Below are 22759 nucleotides of genomic sequence, written 5' to 3'. Positions count from 1 at the left end.
GAGGACGCGGATGATCACATGGCGGCATACGGGTGTGCAACTGAAGGCGTGTTGGATCTGGGCGGTATAGCCCCTCAAGCCCGGCGCAGCGAGCTAAGCAAGACCAAGAGCACTCGTGCACACCATTCGAAGGCAAAAGGAAAGTAAAAGTGCGAGAGAGCTGCGTGTGTGTGTGTGTGTGCGCGCGCGTGAGGGAGAGAAGGCCACACTGTCGGCTTCAACCACCGGGAACGCAAGCCGAACAAAGAAAAAAGGTAACCAATAGTGGCGATAGAGGGAGAGAGGAGCGACGTCAAGTTGCTGGTACAGCAAGAGACAGAAAGCGAGTCGGTGTGTGTTTTGGGGGGAGGGGCATCAGGAGCAGCAGCGAAAACCAACGGCAGTCGTCGTGGCATACAAAACGCAAGCCCATTCGGTGTGCTGGCGGCGGCTCTCTTCTCTTTTCTCCTTCGTCCAGCATCATCCACCTCATCTTCGCTCGCTCGCTCGCCCTCTCTCGTGACACTTCATCAGCCCTCTTCCGCATGTTCGTTGAGAGAAACATGCACGAACGCACGGAGGCGTGCCCACCCCTACAATGGATGGAAGGGCGCACAGCTGTGGGTGGGTGGACGGCTGTCTGAACGCAGCACCGCCACCCCAGTGAATCACGGGAGAGATGGGGCCAAAGCGAGGGAGAGCGTGAGCGCGTGCGGCGGAGGAGCAGGTGGTGGTGGTGGAAGCGCACAAACAAAAAAAATGGCGCATGAGAAACATCGACAGTCCTTTCTGTTCGTTGTCGCTTCTTTCTCCGCCCGCTCTATCGAGGGAGGCGGAAGGGAAAAGGTATGCGTTGCAGCAATCGCCAAGACCGAGAACGCGGGAGAGAGAGAGGAGGGGAAGATCGAGCGGTACACCGGAGCGAGTGGCACACAGACAGAGACACGCACAAGCAGACAACCGCGCGCACTCAGATGGTGAATACGCGAATGAGCGACGCCACAAGCACCGCCTCCGCTCCGCTTACCTCTTCCTCCTCCACATCATTAGAAAGCTTATCTGAGCCAGATGCGTGTGCGGGCATGTCTCTCTGTGGTGTGCATGGCAGCTCTTGTCTCATCGACTACACAACAGCATGCACGGCACGATCGAGAGCGATCCAAACACACACGCATTGGCACACGTGCACACAAGACCTCTGCAGGGGAAAGACAGACACATGAGGCTGGGCATGAGCTACATGCCGATATGTGCGCTGCAAGACAGAAAACAAAGAGGGGAAAACGTGTTGGGTCGCCGAATACTGTCGCGACGAGGCCCCCAGCCCGGAGCGCCAGAGAAACAGCCTTTCAAAGAGAGCGAGGGGGGGCGATGCGGCACGTCGTGATGGCCACCGATGATGCATGCGTCACACAGGAGTGTGACCGAAAAGGAAAGAGCGGTAGAGCGGCAAAATGTCGCTGCCGTAGCGTGGAAAGAGAGAGAGAAAAGGGAGAGAGGGATCGCCTTGCGCGCATGCTGGCGCTTGACGACGGCGTGCCATTCGGCGACACGGACCACACACACGCACAGAGATATAGAGGCGAGGGGAGGGGGGCTTAACGCAGAAGCAAAGACACATACCTGCAGGGAGACAGAGAGAGAGGTACGAGTGAGAGTGAGACGTGGAGGGAGGGAGGGAGGGACCTCCACTCTCTCTCCCACTCTCACCGAGCTTGATAGATGGACGTGTATCGTGTGGTGCTGCAGCCGAAGGGAGCGAGGAGCGTTGATGCGTCGCTCATGAATGTCGGCGGGGCAATACTCGCACCCCTCCCGCCATCGCAGGATGCGACAGGCACGCACGCGCACACACACACACAACGCACCTCCCTGCTGCTTTTCGATTTTTGTTGTTGGGAGGAGGGGGGCCGGTGCTGTTGAGAGCACGAGTCATGTCAGAATTCAACGAACAAAGAGAAGCGCGCAGAGAGGGAGGACGGGACGGAGAGAAGGGAGGTCGATGAATGGTTGCGCTCGTGCTCTCTTATACGCATGTGCAAGGACATGCGTCGCAGTGCCCCCTTTCTCCTTGCACCGGCTGGTGGACGTGACACAGTTCATCTCGTGAGCTTCTCGTAGGTGGACTCACCCGTCGCGAGCGACGTACCGTGCACCTCGATGTGCTCCACCTTCGGCAGCTGATAAAAGTGCTTTGGCTCGATGCTCTTCACGTACACTTTCTGCAGAACACTGAGCTTCCCGGCGATCATCGTCACCATCGCCACGACCGTGTTTCTCGTCGGCAGTGCATGCTCCTCAGCCTCACCATCCGCCGTCAGCAACTGCGCGCCCCCACCGTGCGGAGACGGAGAAGCCTCGCTGTCTGTGTTGAGCGCCACGCTGGCCGCCGTGTCCTTGCCCTCCACCAGCGGAGGCAACCGCAGCATCCAGACCGGCCACGAAGAGAGAGCTGCAAAGTTGCACACGCACGGCTGCACCTCCTCGAACAGAAGTTCGATTGCCTCCATCTTCTTCTTTGACGCAGCAGTGCGGGACGCCTTGTCGGGCAGCACCTCGCTGAAAAATCTATCCTTGCTGATCACGACAGCCTTGCACCCGTACGCAAGCTTCCGCTCAATCATGTTGAGCTCGCAAGTATCTTCCAGCTCACCACGAGCGCGGCGACGAGCCACGTGCTCGGGGTTGATTTTGATCCAGTACGCGTGCAGCGGATCCGAGGTCTTGAAGCTGCAGTCGGACTGGTGGGCGCCGCTCTCAACGGGCTCACCCGTCTTCGAGTCAATCAAGTTCGCCCGATAGACAACAATGTTCTCATTCTTTGAGCGCTCAATGTACATGCAAATGTCGTGATGGTCGGCATTGAAGCGATCACGCGCAACGAGGTGGCGCCGGATCGTGCGGTTCAGCCGCTGCACATACGCGCGGGGGCCCAGCTGTGCGCCAACATCCGCGCCAGGGTTGACGCCACTCGCAACCTGCACAGACGGGGTGTTTGTCTGTCCCTTCATGGACAGGCCGCACGGCTCCCACAAAAAGTTGTGGAAGAGCAGTGCTGCGCAAGACGTCATGCTATGTCTGTGCGTGTGTGCGTGTGTACGCAAGCGAGGGAAAACAGGAAGGCAAGAGAGGAGGCGGGGAGGAAGACGCACGAGGATCAGAGGCACGCAAAGGCCGAAGCGAGCGAAGGAATGGGGGAGGGGGAGGGGCAGGCGGAAGCGAACAAGGCATCCAGAAAGGGACAGAGAGAAAGACAGAGCAGCAGAAGGCGGGAGGCGGGAGGCGGGAGGCGAGATGCGGGGGGAGGGGAAACTGTAAGTGTGTGTGTGTGTGTGTGTGTGTGTGGCTGTTCTGAACGATGATATCTCTGTTAGCCGTGACGAGTTCGCTTCGCTCTTTGCTTTACCTGTGGTTCCGCGGGACAGCCTCTATCGTCTTCGCATCGCTTGCCGTTGGCCTTTCCGGCGTGGTTCCAGTCGGTGCGTAATGGACCGAAACGGAGGAGATGCGCAGGCGCACGAAAACGAGACGAAGATGCGCTCCACAGAGAGAGGAGAGGCACACACGCACAGGAGGCGAAGACTGAAGGCGCTGTCGGTGCTGTGGTGTGTATGTATGCATGTGTGTGTGTGTGTGTGGAGGGGAAGGGAGGGGATGGGTGGGGGGATAGGGAGATCAGTCAAAAGACGGTGTGCGTAGGGGTTCAAGAGATGAGCGTGACAGGTTGAACGCAAGAGACGGGGCACATGCAAAGGAGGAGGAGGAGGACAGCCATCACCGCCGCGCGACGAGTTTGTCAGAGAGGGAGAGAGAAAGGTTTGTGCCTTGCTGTCGATGTCTGCATGTCATACTGCACCGGCGGCGCCGAATCGCAGCTCCACGTGGCTGCTGGGACGCACACTCATTGCACACCTCAGCAAAGAGAGAGAGAGACGCAGCTTAAGGAGGGACCGCTGTTGATGTGTTGCATGTGTACGTGCGCCTAGGTTTCGTAGCTGGGCTCGCTTTCACGAAAGCGTCTAGACAGTGCGTAGGGTGTATGAGCTCAGCGGGCCAACCATAGGATGCAGCTGAGGAATGGGGAGCCTGTGGTCATTGATGTGAATGGGACAGTTTCGCCGAGAGGATCCTGGCGAGCCCACAAAGACAAGCACACACGTCAACGATCTAAACAGCAACGCAAAACTAAAAAGCAGAAGGTTTGCGAAGCAGAAGAGGTGCTCGTAGTCAAGGGAGGGCGATCGAAGCAGCGGGCTGTCACAGCTGGCAGCCTCTTCATGCGTGTCACTGCGTGTTCGCCTGTGGCGTGTGCGTCCATCCGTGTGTGTGTGTGTGGGGGGGGGGGAGAAGGAGGGAGAGCGCAGCCTCAGCACGGGACAAGACAGAGCGAGAGTGAGAAGCCGCCGTACACGGCCCTCTCCGCCGCCGCATCAGCGCCGCCAAGCCCTCTGTGATGCGCAGAGCGTACATAAAAGAAAGAAAAGAGAAACAACATATAAACTATACTCATCGCAGCAAGACATGCAGCAGAGAGCGAGAGATGGAAGCAAGCAAGCAGGTGGCGAGTGGCGAGTGGGGGGAGAGGGGGGCCGCAACGATGATCGATGCGATGCGCGTGATAGAAGAGAGCGCACACTCGCCGGAAAAATAGCAAAGCGCAGGATCTTATCAGACGAGGGAGAAAGAGCGAGCGCGGGGATGGACTGGCGGCAACAATACATGTCGTGCTCAAGCACACAGGCGCCTAGTGACGCACGGAGCAACAGAAGAAATGAAGAGGCGGTCGCCCCTCCAGCCGACGCCGATCCTTCCGCTTCTCTGTGCTTCACCTCAGTTCACTGCCTCTCCCCTCTTTCTCTAGCAAGTCTTCTTCTCGTAGGTCTCTTTGCCGGTTGCCAGGGACACGCCAAACACCTCGATGTACTCCACCTTGGGCAGGTTGTAAAACCGCTTCGGCTCAATGCTCTTCACGTACACCTTCTCTAGCACGCTGAGCTCGCCGTCGATGCGGGTAATAATGGCGACAACGGTGTCCTCGTCCGACAGAACGCCGGAAGTCGCTGTCGCCTCGGCCGGCTCCGTGTGGTTGCCGTATGTGATGTTCGTCGTGTCCACCATTGGTGGCTCCGCCTCTGTCGTGTTGGCGGCACGAGCTTGGTCGGTTGAGGTCGAAGTCTGCGCTGCCGACGTGGCAGACGCCGGCGACTCGATCGCAGCAACACTACTACGCGGGCTGGAGCCAACCTTAGCCACCGGTGGCAGGTACACGATAAGACCGGGCCAGGTGGGAAGAGCCACGAAGTGCGAGATGTACGGGTGGAACGGTGCCCACCACGTCTTGAGTGCCGCGTCGAGCGACTCCGCCGTGAGCGCATTCGCCGACGGAGGCGCCGCAGTCGCGCCACCTGCTGCTGAGACACCCTTCGCGCCTTGATGCTCGCCATACGCCGTGGCCTGATTCTCGGCAGGGATGCCAACGCTATCATCTGCCTTCCACTCCTCCTGGAGAGCTGCGAACGCCTCTGGTGTGTGTTTGCTCCAGTACCGCAGAACGCTCTCCGTATTCACCGGCGTCGCTGAGCAGCCGTACGCCAGCGTCCGCTCAAGAATGCTGAGTTCGTCGCAGTCGTACTCGATCCCCTTGCGGCGACGCTCCTCCAGATAGGATGGCTCGAGGCTCACAAAGTACGCGTGCAAAGGATGGTCGCGGTACGGCACGCACTGCCGCCCGATGCCAGATCCCACCCTCTTCTGTGTGGCTGCATCGACAAGGTTTGCTGTGTACGCCACCACGTTGGCGTTCTTTGACCGTTCAATGTACGCACACGTGTCGTGGTGATCATGGTTGAACCGATTGCGCTGCCGCAGACGACTGCGCATGAGCTGGTTGAACGCAAGCGGTGTCTGATACTGGCTGCTGACGCCTGGCACGGAGAAGCCACGTGTGACGGAGAAGAAGAGCTCGCTGTCCTCCTTCACCGTCTTGCCGCTTGCGACGAGCGGAATGGACATGTGGAAGAGAGGTGGTGACGTATGTGGAGATGCCTCTCTAGAGATATGTGTGTGTGTGTGTGTGAGTGCGTGTGTGCGTTGTTCCTTCCGTGATGTCGGTGTGCAGGCTTGCCTTGGTTGGACAGGAGGGGGGACACAGAGATGGGCGAGTTGATGTATTCCAGTGTTCCTGATCAGTTCCGATGTGTGCGTGTACGCGTGTGTGTGCGTGTTTAGCGAAATGATTCGATGCAGCGAGGCGGAGGGCAGGGCACCGATGGCAATAGAGGGAGAGCAGGAGAGAAGGTGCATCAGCATCGCGTCGCGTGGAAGGCTGCCCGTTCGTCTTCACAGAAAAGGTTGTGGCGGAAATCGGCAAGTTCGGAGTGCAGCGAATACTACGCAATGTACAGAGGTACACACGCCCGCTTGCACGCCCACCGGTTCATTCATCGACTGTACTCTTGCCCACTGCTCCTTACCGTCGCTGCTGCGTTAGCCACCAATCCGTCCAGAGGCATGGCTGGACGAGTGAAACTGGCGGCGAAAGACCAAGGAATCTTTGCCTTGGCCAGGCGACGGTGGTGGTGGTGGGGGGCGAAGGGTGTGAGGCAGCAGTGCCGAGTAAAGAGGCTGGAAGAGGTGGGACAGAGGAGTTCACTAAAGAGCCGCCACGATCAGCATCGCACACACACACACCTGCGTGCCTCGATAACGGCGCGTGCCTCTGACTGCACGCGGGAAAGTAGGTGCACGTACCTGTGTTTGTGCTTTCGTCTGCATCTTTGACTGCGGCTTGGCAACGTGCTTGACGAGCGGGTGCACCGGTGCTTGTCAGCGAGCGTGTGCCGGTGCGTCTTCGAAAGAGGCAGAGGGCGATGCAGTCGTGGAAGGGAGGGAGGGAGGGGGAAGGGCATGCGAGCGAGCAAGGCACAAACAACACAGAACACATGCACTAGCGTCGCTGCCTACGCGGTCCCTCGTTGTGCGCACCCCGACACGTATACGTACACAGTGAAGCAGTCCATTACCTGCCATGCCTCCTGTATCGCGTAGCTCACTTGTTGTACGGCAGGCGCGGTCGCTTGCCGTAGCCCTCCGTCTTGACATAGCGAGCACCGAAAGAGAACTCCTTCGGTCGCCGCCCGTACGCGTGCCCGTTCTGCTGCTTCTCACGCACGAGCTTCTCCTGTGCGTAGTAGTGCCGCCAGTCGTGGGGGCGATGTTGAAACGGCTTGGTGTGGTTGTCCGATACGTTCTGAATAAACCAGTCGTTGAACTCGGAGCCGGCTTGGCTAATGGCACGGCGCAAGTGGCCAACCTTGGAGAGGCACGCGTCCAGCAGAAGACTCTCGCGCTCGCAGGTGCTGCCGCCCTTCGCCATGCACATCCGCAGCTGCGTGGTCTCCGCCTCGCAGAGGCGGAGCTGGTCGTCACCGCTCAGTCCTAGCAGCTTTGCCTGCGTGAACACGGGCGAACCGCCGAGCGAGGGGGCCGAGTCGATCTGGCCTCGCTCAGAGCGGCGCACACCGAGGTTGTCGAAGGCGGTGCCGCGCCCGAAGTTTACCAAGTTTGTCGGATTCAGGTAGTCGTAGGAGTTGACGGGCCTCAGGCCGTATTGGTTGACGCCGCTGTCGTTCGTACGGCTCTTGAGCAAGATGGGCGTGTACTTGCACGCGTGAAAGATATCGGACGACTTCATCTGCTACGTCGTCGTGCAGAGCAAGAGAAAGAGAGCAGGAGGAGGGAGGGCGCAACGTTGCTGCTGCTGCTGTTTGGGGGAGGGGGGGGGGCAAGTCGCTGCTGGCTATGAGAGGAGACAGAAGCGGGGAGGAGGTGGGCAGCTACGCTTTTCAAGCAAACCTATTATGCGCTGCCAACCGTCTCACTGCTGAATGCTGCTTCGCTTTGCTACGCTTGCGCGTAAACAGCTGCCGCGGCCGCGCGCGCGTTTTTTTTCCACCTTACCTACTCGCCGTGCACAGGCAGCGGTGAGTCAGCGATGGGGCCGCGGTAAGGGACGAGAAAACAGAGGAGCAAGGAGAAGCCTGGACAAGGCAAGCAACCCGCCGCAACCTGCAGCGGGGGAGCACATATGCGCACAGATGCACGCGCACGCCCACGTTGTGAGAGACAGAGAGAGCGGCGCCAGAAAAGAGGACCAGAAAGTGAGCAGGGAAGAGGGAGGAGGTGACCTTGGCGGGAGCGTGAAGAGCGAGTAAGGAAGCCTAGACGTCGAAGTAAACGGCACAGTTCTCATCGCGAGATCCATCACATCAAAGGTGGACGACTAAAAGGCGGGTGCGCGCGTCCACTGTTGACGGAGCTGTGCGTACGCATGCTCCGTGCTTGCTTGGCGGAGCAGACAAGCCAGGACATCAACGCGATGGAGTCGAGAAGTCAGAGAGACTCACCAGCACTCTTCCCAGGCATTTGCCCTTGTGTTTCGCCCACTTCATCGTGGTAAAGGCGGCGCCGATGGCAACGCGAAACGTACTTTGATGGTCCTTCTCAGGAAGCATTCGTTGCTCAAGATGATGAGGCGGCTTTGGGAGCAAACATACACACACACACAGAGAACGCGCGCATGTGTTCGGTGTAGGAAGGGTGGTGTGGCAGTCCGTGTGGTAACCGCCACCACCACCCAGGCGCGCACACCAAAGCAGAGCACGCATCCATGCACACGTGGACTCATGTGCACATTAGCACAACAAAAAGAATGAAAGCCCAGAAACACATTCTCTCACGGTCGACGGATCCGCACAGAGACAGAGTCACAGAGAGATGCGATACAAGTGGTCGTCGTAATACGCCAGTAAAGTGGCGAAGGGCGGTCGTGGGGAGAGAGGAAGAGAGGCGGCAAGTTGAGTGCGACACTCTCAAAACTCAGACACACACAGGCGCCGACACCTGCAGAGAATCACACGTGCGTAGACGGCGGAACAGAGATGCAGCTTGAACGGCAGGGGGGACGCAACATACTCATCGTCGGAGCAATCATAAAAATGAGCAGAGAGCGCAGCCTACGGCACAAAGCACACACAGCCGATACGCATGTCATCATCGCTACCCACCACAACACTCACAATCCAAGAGGCGGAAGATGAATGCGGGGCAGAGGGTGGGGGCCGCTAGAGCACAGCACATCAAACACTACCAACAGCATTTCGTTGACCGGTGCCCATTTCGCTGCCGCATCACATGACGTCCAACCGCCCCTCCACTGCCACACCCTCTCCCTCCGACCCCTGTCACAGACCCAACCTCGCGTGGGCCGATGGCAGCCGTAGGACACACACGCGCCACAGCAACGCGCCGACCCAGCCATCGGAGAGCACGGCCCCTGCCCCCACCCACGCCCACAGCCCATGCTTCGCGGGGCGCCGCGCAGCCGCGCCCACCATGCCGGCCGCCACCGGGCGCATCCCCCTCGCGGTGGCGCTCGGGCACCCCACCCACACCAGTGGGCGGTGTGAGGGCCGGCCCGGGTGGGAGACGCTCGGGTCACGATGACGCTCTGCCCATCATGTGGATGGATACAGATCTGCCTCGCTGTCGCGGGCCACTCCGATGCAACGTCATCCAGGACGCCACCGCCGGCACCAGCAGCGACACATCGCTCTGAACCCGTCACCACCAGAAGCGGCTCGGCACTTGGCAGGGGGTGGGGGAGGGGGCTGCCTGGCTTTTCCCACGGAGAGAAAGTGGGTGCACTGGTCCCTGAGGTGCCACGCGCTGAGAGAGGTGTGTGTATGTCCCTCGCCCCCCTCCCCACTTTCACCCGCCATCACGGGAGCGTAACAGGGAAGGAAGCCCAAAAGGAAGAGAGGGTCTGAGAGAGGAGCAGCAGCTCGCGCACAAGATGCATGAGGTGCCGATGCGGAAAGGGGAGCAGATTTTGAGCCGGGGGGGCGGAGGGGTGCAAAGAGAGAGATTCAGTGCACCTCGTCTTGTGTGCGCGAGGTGGGGGGCGATCAGAACCACTGACGCGCACCCTCGTCGCGCGCGATCGGCGAAAGTGTGGCGGCGGCAATTTCCTGCACGCAGGTCTCACCAGAGGTGTGAGTCGTCGATGACGATGGTCGCTGCGGAGCAACTGATGCAGTAACAGATGCGGCTCTGGGGCCTGACAGCTTTGCCAGCGGTGACTGTTGTGTGTACGAGTAGCGTTTATGTGGCGGCTGCCCGTCCACGTCGCTCTCATCGCCCGCCGTCGCGGCTGCGGCGGTCACCACTCCCACCGAATCAGGGACGCAGAGAAGCTCGTTGAAGGGAAGCAAGACATACCGCTCCGCCTCGGAGAAGAGGCGGCGCAGCTCCTGCAGCTGTTCTCGGATGAGGCTGACACTAAATGACTGCGTCGACGAGCGCTCTGCTGCAGCTGGGCCATCGCCACCCTGCACGACTAAGTCTAGCATCCGCTCAACCGCACGGGTGAGGGTTGCGGTTCGGCGATGCAGCTCCGCAGCCGTTGCCGCCACCTGAAGCTTATGCCTAGACGACAAGGCCGCCGTGGTGGGGCGGCTGGCCGGCGGTGACACGATCTCGTGCGAGCCGATAGCCATCATCACAGACCGTAGCATCTGTTGCGCCGTGCGTAGATGGTCCTCGACGCGATGCACATATGTGGAACTGGCTTGACTAATTTGTTGCACGAGCACTCGCTGTGCCTGGGTGAGCATCGCAGGAGGCGGCACAGCCGAAGCACTCGCTCCGCCAGCATCGGCACCAGACGAGACGGCAGCCCTCAGGCCGCGCGGGGTGGGCGTACTGTTCAAGCCAGGTGTGATGTCACTGGCTCCCGCTCTGCCAGTACGCAGAGGGGTGGCACTGTTGGCCGCGTTCATGCTCTCTCCTGCGCACGCCTCCGCCAAGAGCTGCACCACGTCCTCCTGCTGCTCCAGCGCCTTTCGAAGTTCCGCCAGTTGGTCATCCTCCGAGTCAAAGGTGTTGGCCACAAACGTGAAGATGCTGAGCCGACGCTGCAGCTCGTCCATGACAGACTGCACCGCGGCACCAGAAGCCGCGGCGGCGGCTACAGCGGCCGTTGCGCAACTCTCTGTAGAGTTAACAGACGTATCGTGCGTGTGCGAAGCCGCATCCAAGAAGGCACCCTCTTCGTGGCCGGGCAGGCCCTCTGGGGTCATGCCCAAGTCTTCAGCCATGTCCTTGGCCATCCCCTCCAGCGAAGTGAGCTGGTACTGCGCCGCGTCGAGGCAACGTCGCAGGTGGCGAACCTGCGCGCGCATCGCACGGCACTCGTCCTCCAGCGCCACGGCATCCCTCTGCTTGCACTCTAGTGATGCCAAGGCGCGCTCTCGCGCCTCACGCGCGTCCTTGATGGCCTGCTGCTCTTGCCGCAGCGCCTCCTTCAACGCGTCGCAGGCCGCCGTGTGTTCCGCCTCCCAGCGAAGCCTCTCGCCCGTCAGCTGAGCCGCAGCCTCGCGCCGGCACCGCTCCAACTCGGCGGTGCGCTGCTGCAGCTGCAACTTGAGAGTTGCGATCTCCGTCATGTCGTGCGCCGTTTGTGCGCGGAGTAACTGCAGCTCAGACTCGGCGGCCTTGATAGACTGGGCCTGGCGCGACTGGTGCGTCTCTGCGGCCGCCTTGCTGTGCGTCGTCGCGGCCAGCTCCTCCTCCAGTCGAGCGACGTCGGTGCGCAAGTCAGTCACTTCGCTCCGCAGCGCCTCCTCCGCCACCTCGTATAGCTCCACCTTGCTCGTCATGCGCTGACGGTACTGCTCCTGACTGCGCGTCATCTCCGCCATGGCGTCTTCGGCGTCGTTCAGCTTCGTCTGCAGCTCATACCGGTCGCGGCGGTGATGTTCCTTTGCCGCAGCAGCAGCCTCTTGCTGATTGAGCAGCTGCTGGCGTGTGTGCTTGAGGCTCTCCTCCGCCTCCGCCATGCCCTGCCTAAGCCTGTTGAGAGTGTCCTGTTGATGCGCAGACGTGTTTTCTAGCATCCGCAGCTGCTCGTGCTTGCCACGGAGCTCTTCGTGGAGCTGCGCCATCTGCGACTGCAACAGCGTCGCCATCTCCTCCTGCTCCGCCTTCGCCTTTCGGTGCTGTTGCGTGGCCCTCTCCGCCTGCGCACGTGCGGCTTTAAGTTCCTCGCGGACGGCGCTCACCTCTGTAGAGAGGCTGTAGTGGGTGCTTTCCTGCTCCACCTGGTGCGCCTCCGCCTGGGCGAGGAGCTGGCGACACTTGGCAAGCTCCTTCTGCGCGTCTGTGATGGCCTCCCGCAGCCGGTCCACCTCTACAGCGTGGTCTGTCTTGAGCTGCACTATCTCCTGGTTCAGTCGCTCGTTGTGTCCATTGGAGGCCCCCAGATGGTGCTGCAGATGCTCCACCTGATGCTCGAGGGCAAGCATCTCCCTCTGGCACGCGTCACGGGAAGCCGTGATGGCCTGCTCCGATGACATCAGCTCCTGCCGCTCCGACTCCAGCGTCTCAATGCGTTCGCGCAAAAGCCGGAGCTGGTGGTTCATCTGCTGCTCCTGCGCCGCAAACGCCTCCGACTTGTGCTGCAGCGCGTCGACGGTGCTGTCGTGCTCGATGCGGAGGGACTGCAGGGACTCTTGGAGTGTCTTGCACTCCTGCTGCAGCGCCGCGTTTCGCTGCTCCAATCCCTGCAAGCGAAGCTCGCCGTCTCGCAACCGCGCCTGGTCCTCTCCCATCACGCGGCTTGTATGGGTCTCCACCTCGTGCAGGCGCGCCTTCACAGTCGTCAGCTCCTCCTCTTGTTGACTGGCCGTTGCGGTCGCGCGCTCCAGCTCCTGCGTCACGCTCGCGAGCTGCGACCTGAGTCGATCTGCTGTGGCCTCGGTAGTGGTGTGGGTGCGCTGCAGCATCGCGTGGGCCTGGAGGAGCTCCTGAAGGGTTTGGTTGAGCTCCTCGATGTGCTTGCGCGACACATTCTCCGTGGAGGTCGTCTTCTTGTGCAGCGCAGACAACTGCTGTGCCGTATCCATGAGGTCGGCTGTGCGCTGCGCCTGCTCGTCCTCGAGCTGCGCCAGTCGCGGCAGCACACGCGCCAGTTGTGCTTGCAGCGCCTGCGACTCATGCACCGCCTGATCTCGCGCCTGCACCGCCGCATCGGCCATATCCTGTAGCTCCGTGCGTTTCTCATCGTTGGCTTGCTGCAGCTGCCGCGCCGCCGACTTGCGCGTCTCCAGCTCCGCCTGCAGCAGTGCCACTTCCTCCATCAGCTCCGCCTCCCGCCGCTCGTACTTGCTCTTCTGGTTCTTGATGAGGGCAGCCGTGTTCGTCACCTCGTCCTGGAGAAGAGACAGTGAGTGCAGTGTGTCGGCGTGCTGCAGCTCGGCCATCTGAAGGTCGCGCTGCGCGTTGAAGACGTCCTCGCGTGCTCGGCGCTGGGTTGCCTCCAGCTCGTCGCGGGCCGCAGCGGCATCCGCCACGGCGGCGTTCTTCGCCTCCAATGCCTTCTGCGTGGTCTGCTGAAGGCTTTCGATGATTTCCTTCATCTGCTGTTGCTCCTCCTGCGCGTCGGCGATGGCGGCTTCGTAGGCGTGGTTCTGAGCTTCCGCCTCTGCCATGGCCTCGCTGGCGGCCTTCTCTATGAGATCGCAGCGATCGTAGATGTGCCGACGGTCCTTGCTTGCAGCTTGAAGCATCGCGTGGTACGCGGAGAAAACCCCCTCCACGTATTCCTCGAGCGCGCGCGGGATTGTCACCGCCTTGGCCATCAGCAGCGCCTCGGCGTGCTCCTGCATGCTGGACTGCAACACGGTGGCCGCGTGACGGCCCTGCAGTTCCTCATAAGCGCTCGTCACGTCCGCGAGGCGCTCCTGCAAGTGGTCCATCTCGAGCTGCAGCGCGTGATTCGACTGCACACGCTGGGCAAGATCGTCTCGGACGGCGGCGAGTTGCGAACGCGCTCTGCGCAGCTCCGCCTCCTGCCGCCGCGTCGCCTGTTCCTTCACCTCTGCCACGCGCGCAGCACTTTTCACCTGCATCGAAAGGCGGTCCCGCTCCTGCTGCAGCGCATTCCGCTCTGTCGAGGCCTCGCGCAACTTCTCCTCCAGCTCCTCGCTTCGGTGGAGGAGAGCGTTCAGGCGCGCGTCTGCGGGGGCACCGCCGCCCTCGAACGCACCGGCATCGCCTGCATCAGAGCCGTTGCCGCTGCCGCCACGCATGAGAAGCAGTCGCTGACGCTCCAACTCTGCGCGACTTGTCTTCAGCTGCTGCTGGAGCTCCTGTTGACTGCGCAGCGCCTCGGCTAAGCGGTCGCGCACTGTACCGAGGTCGCGCTGGTGTCGCTGTGCCTCCAATGGCACCGTTGCCGCCACAGTCTGTGCCACCTCAAGCTCATCACGTAGTTCGTCCAGCTCGCGGTGCAGGGCAGCTATCTCCTGCTTGTGAGTTGCGTGCTGCTGAGCCATGGCCTGCTGCGCAGCGACGCGCGCTTGCTCAGCGTCACGGGCAGCTCTGTCCGCCGCATTCATCGTCGTCCGCTCGTGCTCCTCTGCATGGCGCCGGCTCTCCCGTAGCTGAGCCTCAGCAACACGTTTCTCCTCCTCCAGTTCAACCAGACGCTGTTGCAACGCATCCGCGCTGACCTGCTTCTCCTGCAGCGCCGCCTGCAGGTCCGTCAACCGGTCGCCTGCCGCGGCGAGCTGCAGTTTCAGCTGCTGCACTTGCTGCTCTAGCGCAGCGTTCTGCGCGTCCCGCTCTCGCAGCACCGTGTCGACGCTGTTGGCCCCCTGCTGTAGCAGCTCCGATAGCTCTTCGTTGAGGTTGTTGACGTGCGCCAGCTCATCACGTGCAGACTGCAGTTGGGAGCGCAAGCCGTTCATCTCAGCCTGCAGCGCGGCTTCGTTCTCAGTGTGACGCGCCGTGAGGTAGTGGAGTTTTTTGGAGGAAGCCTGCGCGTCGGCCTGCGCCGCATCAACAACTTTGCTCATCTCTTCGAGACGCTGGTGAAGTGTGGTGAATTGCTGCGAGGTGGCGTCACGCATCATCCTGCTCTGCTCCTGCTCCTGCTCCTGTCGCGTTGCTTCCTGTTCGGAGAGGCGGCGCTGCAGCGCGGCGATGTCCTGCGCGAACGCGTCGTACTCGTTCTGCAGCTGCTCGAAGCGCTTGAGAAGCGTGGCGTGCTGACCTTTCCAGTACTGCACGTTCTCCTGCGGCGACAGCGACGACTCTGCCGCACCAGCACCGCCTGTCTCCGCAGAAGAGGCGAGAGCCCACAGATGACCCTGATGCCCCTGATTTAGTTGGCGGACGACAGCTCCAAAAGAGTCCTCCTGCTCGCTGAGACGCTGCCGCAGCAGGTCCTCGTGTTCGTCTTGCAACCTCTGCAGCTCCGCCGCATGAGCAGCCTGGGCATCTGTGAGCGCTTCTGTCAGCTGCGTCACTCGCGCCAGCAGTGACACGGTGGTATCCTGCTCACCCTGACGCTCCACCTCCGCAGCTGCTGCAGCTTTCTCAGTCGCCGCCAAGTTTTCTGCATACCGCTGTTCCATTGCAGCGATGCGTTCAGCCGCGGCCTCAGCGAGAGACTCCAGCTCCTCCTCGTGTTGAGCCTCGATGTCTTTCAGCCGCTCCTCCAGCTCCGCGATGCGCTCGTAGAGGGCAGCGGTGTCCTCCGACGCAGCAGTTGCTAAGGGGTACTGACAGCTAGTGGGATCGTCGTCGTGAGCTGGCGCTGCTGTTGTTGTCACGGACACGCCGTGCTCGCTGAAGTGAGCAGAGCCAAGGCTGCCGCTCTCCGTATCATCGTCGCCAGAGCGTGGTGAAGGAGTCCTTGGCGAAGACGCGTTCGCGTCGTAACCCTCTTCCTTGGTGAGCCGCTCTCGCGCTGCCGTGGGCACCGAGGAAGCGAAGGAGGTCGTTATGGTGCGCACGTCTGCTTCGTCGCCAGCGTAGCCGTCTGTGGGTGCCGCAGCCGACGTCTGCCGGGGCTGACAAGCCAACACTGCCTGCAGCTTCTCCACCATCTTCCGCAGCTCCGACACCTCCGCCTCGAGGCTCTGCCGCGCCTCCTCCGAGAGATAGAGGCGGTGCTGTGCGTCAGCGTACTGCCGGCCCAACTTCTGCATCGCGGCGCCACTGTCATCCACCTTGCCTTCCATGGCAGTGCTGTGGGCCGCTTGCCGCCCATACGAGGCTGCCACACGCGTGCTGACCGAAACGTCGCACTCCTCCGTGCTGTCATCCTCATCGCTGTCGACATTAACGTCGCGCGAGCAACGGCGTAGGTCGTTGAAGTCGGCATTCTTTTCACTTACAGCTGACAAGGCTCGAGGGGTTTCGGGGTCCTCGTTGATGGCGGGCGCCAGAGTGCGAGACGATGCAGCCCGCCGGCAACCCATATCCTCCGCCTCGGCGCCGCCATCTTTGCGGCTGTCGCTTCCTCGGAACGCATCGTCGCCCCGAGCAGCCTGGCCATCGCGGCTCATGTGGAAGGACGCCAGTGTGTCCGGGGTGTTGCGGCAGTCCTCGCCATCGTCTTCCTCCCAAATCCCTATCTCCGCCGCTGCCGACATCTCAGCGGCTACCGCCGATGGTTGCATGCCACGCAGGGCGACCCGTCTCGCGCTCTCCGTGGCGGCGAAGACATCGCTGCCTTTGAGGTTCCCCGGCGAACGCAGCACCTTCATGAATGTGCCCGCGGGAGGCCGTGGTACGGGCGAGAGCATCATCCCATCCGCCGCCTCGTCCCCGTCGGTCGACGAGTAGAACGGATTCGTGAGACTGGCTGAGGCGGTCGCAATAGCCGTCGTGCGAGTGGTACCGTCAAGTGGACGCGTCGTCTGCTCGCCGCTCTCTGCCCCTCTCCGGTCTTCCTCAGACTTCCATTCGCCCGGCACACCTGGAACCTGGCCGCGCCGTTGCGCTGCTTCGTCGTCCACCGCGGAATTCGCCTCCTCAAAAAGGGCCAGCCGATGCTCACCCTCGACGTATTGCCCGCCCAGCGCTTCCATTGCCGGCACCACGGCTGACACCAACGCCTGCTCTTGCTGGCGACGCATCCTTTCCAGCTCATGCGTCAGGTCAGCCACGCGCCCACGCAGGACGTGCACCGTCTCCGCCGAAGTACCCGTTACAGTGTCCTTTGCTCCGCCGTGCACACCCTCCGACGAGTGCGTGATGGCCCATCCGCTGCCGCTCCCGCTGCAGGTTGCATCCACCCGTAAGGAGCCCAATGCGGCCTCCCCAGCGCGCAGGGCTTGAATGAGACGCGACTTCTCATCAACGTCCTCCTGCAGTCGCTCCAGGTCTCCCGCAGCCTCCGCAAGTGCGTCCTCGAGGTCCGCCAAAGATTGCCGCGCCGCTTCCAGATCCCTATCACTAGCATGCTGAGCTGCCGCGGCACTCTCGCGGGTAGCCTGCAGCTCAGCATTGGCCGCATCCAGCTCCGCCTCCAGCTCCGCGATCCTCTGGCGGGCAGCATCCAGCGCCCCGTCGTCCGCACACGGTGCAGCGACGCGCGACGAGCCGCCGAACGGGTCCTCGGCGTCGGCGAACGGGTTCCCGTCACCGCGTGTGGGCCGCGCAGCAGCGGCACTCTCGCGGGTAGCCTGCAGCTCAGCATTGGCCGCATCCAGCTCCGCCTCCAGCTCCGCGATCCTCTGGCGGGCAGCATCCAGCGCCCCGTCGTCCGCACACGGTGCAGCGACGCGCGACGAGCCGCCGAACGGGTCCTCGGCGTCGGCGAACGGGTTCCCGTCACCGCGTGTGGGCCGCGCAGCAGCGGCACTCTCGCGGGTAGCCTGCAGCTCAGCATTGGCCGCATCCAGCTCCGCCTCCAGCTCCGCGATCCTCTGGCGGGCAGCATCCAGCGCCCCGTCGTCCGCACACGGTGCAGCGACGCGCGACGAGCCGCCGAACGGGTCCTCGGCGTCGGCGAACGGGTTCCCGTCACCGCGTGTGGGTCGCGCAGCAGCGGCACTCTCGCGGGTAGCCTGCAGCTCAGCATTGGCCGCATCCAGCTCCGCCTCCAGCTCCGCGATCCTCTGGCGGGCAGCATCCAGCGCCCCGTCGTCCGCACACGGTGCAGCGACGCGCGACGAGCCGCCGAACGGGTCCTCGGCGTCGGCGAACGGGTTCCCGTCACCGCGTGTGGGTCGCGCAGCAGCGGCACTCTCGCGGGTAGCCTGCAGCTCAGCATTGGCCGCATCCAGCTCCGCCTCCAGCTCCGCGATCCTCTGGCGGGCAGCATCCAGCGCCCCGTCGTCCGCACACGGTGCAGCGACGCGCGACGAGCCGCCGAACGGGTCCTCGGCGTCGGCGAACGGGTTCCCGTCACCGCGTGTGGGCCGCGCAGCAGCGGCACTCTCGCGGGTAGCCTGCAGCTCAGCATTGGCCGCATCCAGCCCCGCCTGAAGGTGGGCAATCTGGAGGCGAGCCGCATTTAACTCGGCCTCGGCGGTGTGGGCGGCATGCTCAGCGTCGTCTCGTGCATCCTGCAGCTGAGCGGTTGAAGAAAAAACCTGCTGCTCGAGTTCGGTCAGCCTGCCACGCTGCTCTTGCACAGTTTCCCTGAGGATAGCAGCCTCAGCTTCTGCAGCGTCTTTGGCCGCCTGGGCCTCGGCACTTTGCTGGCGAGCAAGTCGCAGCTCCGCCTCGAGGCGGTTGACATCGAGTCGGAGGGCATCAGCGGCACTGACGCTCGCCTTCTCTTCCACATCCCGCTGCAGCTGCTGAGCCTGTGCGGCAGCCTCGGCCTTTTCGGCACGGCGCTTGTACGCGGCGCACTCCTGCTCCAAAGCAGAGACCTCGTTTCGGTGATGGCTGGTGACCTGCGTCCAGTACACCTGATTCGCCTGCTCGCACTGGGCCATGTGCTCGTTAAACTGCTGAATTAACGTCTGCCTTAAAGCATCCACCTCGCTCTTGGTGAACGACTCCTCTCCCGCGACGCGAGAAGACGATCTCAGTGCGTGAAGCTGCGCTTGCTGCTCCTCGGCCACGCACTGAGGGCTCTGAACCGCTGCGAGGAAGTCCTGCAGCTGCGAGGACGAAGACGACGACGGTATTGCCGTCGCGCCTATGGAGGCTGAGCTGTCAAATGCTGGCGGCGTCTCTCCCTCCGCAGTGGCTCCCGGCTTTGCAGTCGGTAGATACGGCATAGCTGCGCTTGTGTGTGGGAGCTGCGTCGGTGCTGAAGAAGATTGCGCTGCACCACTCTTGTCACCGCCGGCGCTCACATCGGGGGTGTCACTATGCAATGAGGAATGGTGCGGCGTCTCTGCAGCTATTCGAACCGCAGCGCTCAGCATCGGCGCCGGTACATGGTGCCCGCCGTTCGCAGCAGCAGCCTCTCGTGCGGAGCGCAGCAGCTCTCTTCCTCGCTCCTGCAGGGCGGCCACCTCCTCTGCGGTGTAGGGCAAACCGTTCGCGGCCACCTGACGGCGGTGCTCGTCCAGTAGCTGACGGCCCTTCGATCGCAGCGCCTCCTCTCGCTCAGGAGTGAGAGGCGGATACAACAGCGAGGGATGGTCGCCATGGACGCTGCTACCACCGATGTGGTGGTGGATATATGGGGGGCTTGCGATCCCAGCGGAAGCGGTGATGTGCTGCAGTGACGGCGCACCGCTGCCCGATAGTGACGCGTGCACAGAGGACATCTGGCCTGGTGCAAGTGAAAGCGGAGGCGCGGCGGTACCACCCAGCAGGTTTGCTTTAGTAGATCCGATCGCCAACTACCGTTGCTGTGCCGTATGTAGCCCACTGCTTCACGCGGGGATGATGGCCGCAAGAGGGATGAGATGGGGACTGTGTGTATGTGTGTGTGTGTTTGTCCACGTCAGAGCAAGGCGCGAGACACAGAAAGAACGCGGCAGCAGCAGCACTGAGTGCAACAGCACAAGCACACAAACACACACGAACGCAGAGGTGAGGGTGGGGAGAGGGGTGGAAGACAGTTACAGCAGCACACAAGAAACCGAGCGGCAACCGCAGAACAAAGTCACAAAACGACACAGATGATAAGACGTCCAAGCACGTAGAGGGAGCGAGGGAGCCACACAGCGCGGCAAACCGAGGGGACGCTGGAAACGAGAAGAATAGGGGGTGTAAACCCGCACGTGTTCGCCGCAAGGATGAGCTCGCACAAACAGAGGGAGAGAGAAAGATGGACGAAGCAGCACGCAGTCACCGCCACGTCTGCGTATATATATATATATGTGTGTGTGTGTGTGTTGACGATGGGTGACTGGGCCGCGGCGTATATGCTGATGAACACGTAACTGTTCTGCTTCCTCCTTTTGATTTTCTTTTTGAGGCACGAACTGCTGTCGCGTAAACGTGGAGATACAGAGCCATATTACATGCACATGTGCAGGCAACCACCACCACCCGAGTAGGTGTGCATGTGTGTGTGATGCATTTTGCAGCACCGGTGCATCGAGCAGATGTGCATTCGACCCCGCGTGAAAGAGCAGAAGAGGGGAGAGGAAGGAGTAGAAAAGTCAGTGTGCATGGTCAAGGGAGCTGGAGAGCGAAGCGCGCCAGGCAGGGCGACAAAATGTGGAAGCAAGGGAGAAAGTGACGGAATGGGGAGCAGGCAGGACTCGCGCAAGCGATGCGTCAAGCACAGCGGCAAGGCAGCGACAAGGAAGGCGAACAGAAGAGGGAGGGGCGGGAGCGAGCCTTGTGGTGACTCACAGCGTTCCCCACGCCTCACTCCGCGATATCGCGCGACTCCTCGTACCCGCACACACGCACGCATACATGTACGCGTGCGAAAGTCGTTCACAGCGTACACGCTGACTTTCAAGGTGGACAATTCGTTGCTTACGGTGGAAGACAGACAAGTGAGCATCACCTCTTTCGTGCTCCCCTTCGAGCTATTAGAGAAACCACGTATACATATGTATGCATATACATATATATGTGTGTATACATATCATCCAATCAAAAGGCGGAAGACAGACGAACAGGGAGAAGGGCCGTCCAGCCACTGCATCCCTTCATAGCCAAAGGGCGGCATCTAACACACGCACACACACACACACTGTGTGAGCGTGTGGGTGTGGATGCAGCTGAGCGACGACATCAGTGATGGGCTGCCCGATAACAGCAACAGCAGCCACAGGAAAACAAGTAGCTCGAAAGAGAAACGACGAGGCGGCAGTTAGGAGTTCACTGCTGCCTGTACTACTCGCTGTTGTTGTGTTGCTACTTCGTTACCGCTTGCTGGATGGTTAAATGACACCACATCTGGTCGTGCTTCTCTTTCTGCACGGGGTAGACAACGCTGCTGTTGTGGACCACCTCTTTCCTGCTTGGTTGGAGATGTATCTGCCGCCGCGGATCTTGCTGCGTTGTTGGACGCTAAAGACTAAGGAGTAAGGGAGTGAGCCGCTGTACCGGTGTGTGTCAGTGTCACAGCAGGGAAGGGAGGCAATCGCAGTGGTCCTCTCTTTTCGCTTTACATGCCTATACTTGCGTTTGCCTTGGGATGCATTAGATGTATGCTGGCGTGTGGGTGGGTGCGCGGGTGTGTGTGAAGCTGCCGGTGCTCCGATCGCTTCGCTTTCCGTATCCCACTCAATCACGTACGCATACGCGCACACACGGAGAGTGCAATGGAGGGACAGAGCTCACATCTATGTATAGAAATATACGTGCATGTATGTATATGTGTGTGGACGCGTGCAACAAAAGACAATGGAGATGCTGCAAATGTAAATGATGCACAACCATCACGCACACATGCAGAGAGAAGGGATGGAGAAATGAGGAAAGGCGAAAAAGGAAGTGTGGGAAGCGAGGCAGAGGTAGAGGCATGCAAGGACGGCATGAGCATAGAAACAAAAGTGTACATGGCTCTACGTGCCAAACATGAAAGTTATCCATCAATCGGGCAGGCAATGTTTTGCAGGCACCCGCACATGTGCGTAACTCCTTGTGTTCTCGTGCTGATGTGTAAGTACTGGTAGGGATGGAAGAAGAAGAGGGAGAAGAGGGCTTGTAAGGGGTCGCATGCGTGAGTATGCGTGTGTGTAGGGTACGTGGCGAAAAGCCACCGGCACACAAGCACAGAGAGCGAAAAAAGGAGACATAAGCAACCACTCTCACCCTCCTCTCCTCCTCCTTCCTGCTTTTCCTCCCTCTTCCTCTGTCTATTCCCAAGGTAGCTGCATGCGCAAGCCGTGCATGTTTCGCCTCTTCACTTGATTGTCTGACCGCACAGCGGGCGTGATGGAAGAGGCATCTAGGAAGCATAAACCGACCACAACACATACACACAAGAGTAAAAGGAAGAGGGAGTTTTGTGCGGGCGTGTGCCCTTCATCGGTGGCGACGACAAGGGACACATGCAGTGAACGGCGAAGGGTGTGGCCACCCATCCACACACTGACGCACACACGCACACGCTCACGCACGTTTGTGAGAAACGGCAAACACTCATCGGCAGGGAGCGAGTGAAAAGTAGAGAAAGAAAGAGTGAAGCGGAAAGATCTGCGCGTGTGTGTGTGTACGTGTGCGTGTGAGTGTAGAAGGCTGAAACAGCGAAAGCAGAGCTCCCTATAAGCAACAAAATCATATAGAAAAGAGGGGAAAAGAAAGGAAAGCGGCACACAGGCATACAGACACACACAAGCACACGCACAGGGAGAGAGGGAGAGGCTCGGCCCCAGACAACAACGCAAGGCCGGCAAGATACACAAAACGGACGTAAGACATATGAAGCGTGCACAGGCCCACACGCACGTGTATGGGTGCGCGTGTGCTTTCGATTGCACGAGAGGAGGAGATGTGGTGGATGGGTGAGGGGGGGGTGTTTGGTGAGGCGAGAGACGCACGACCAGGTCCGTGC

General features: G+C 61.0%; 4 protein-coding genes across 4 annotated transcripts; all 4 read right to left on the bottom strand.

The window, feature by feature from the left end:
- Positions 1-2078: 2078 nt before the first annotated feature.
- On the bottom strand, positions 2079-3050 carry LINJ_21_0950 (conserved hypothetical protein; the record flags this gene model as incomplete). Its single annotated transcript, XM_001465480.1, has 1 exon — positions 2079-3050. The coding sequence occupies one exon, from the start codon at positions 3048-3050 to the stop codon at positions 2079-2081; it is 972 nt and encodes a 323-aa protein (XP_001465517.1).
- Positions 3051-4836: 1786 nt separating this feature from the next.
- On the bottom strand, positions 4837-5991 carry LINJ_21_0940 (conserved hypothetical protein; the record flags this gene model as incomplete). Its single annotated transcript, XM_001465481.1, has 1 exon — positions 4837-5991. One exon carries the CDS (start codon positions 5989-5991, stop codon positions 4837-4839), a length of 1155 nt encoding a protein of 384 aa, XP_001465518.1.
- Positions 5992-7027: 1036 nt separating this feature from the next.
- On the bottom strand, positions 7028-7672 carry LINJ_21_0930 (conserved hypothetical protein; the record flags this gene model as incomplete). The annotated part of the gene is made up of 1 exon (XM_001465482.1): positions 7028-7672. One exon carries the CDS (start codon positions 7670-7672, stop codon positions 7028-7030), a length of 645 nt encoding a protein of 214 aa, XP_001465519.1.
- A 2272-nt stretch (positions 7673-9944) lies between these two features.
- On the bottom strand, positions 9945-19562 carry LINJ_21_0920 (conserved hypothetical protein; the record flags this gene model as incomplete). Its single annotated transcript, XM_001465483.2, has 1 exon — positions 9945-19562. One exon carries the CDS (start codon positions 19560-19562, stop codon positions 9945-9947), a length of 9618 nt encoding a protein of 3205 aa, XP_001465520.2.
- Positions 19563-22759: the final 3197 nt, after the last annotated feature.

The sequence above is a fragment of the Leishmania infantum genome, chromosome 21 (genome assembly GCF_000002875.2).
Source record: "Leishmania infantum JPCM5 genome chromosome 21".
Lineage (NCBI taxonomy): Eukaryota > Euglenozoa > Kinetoplastea > Trypanosomatida > Trypanosomatidae > Leishmania > Leishmania infantum.
Note: the sequence above shows the minus strand (reverse complement) of the source record. Positions and strands in the feature narration are given on the sequence as shown.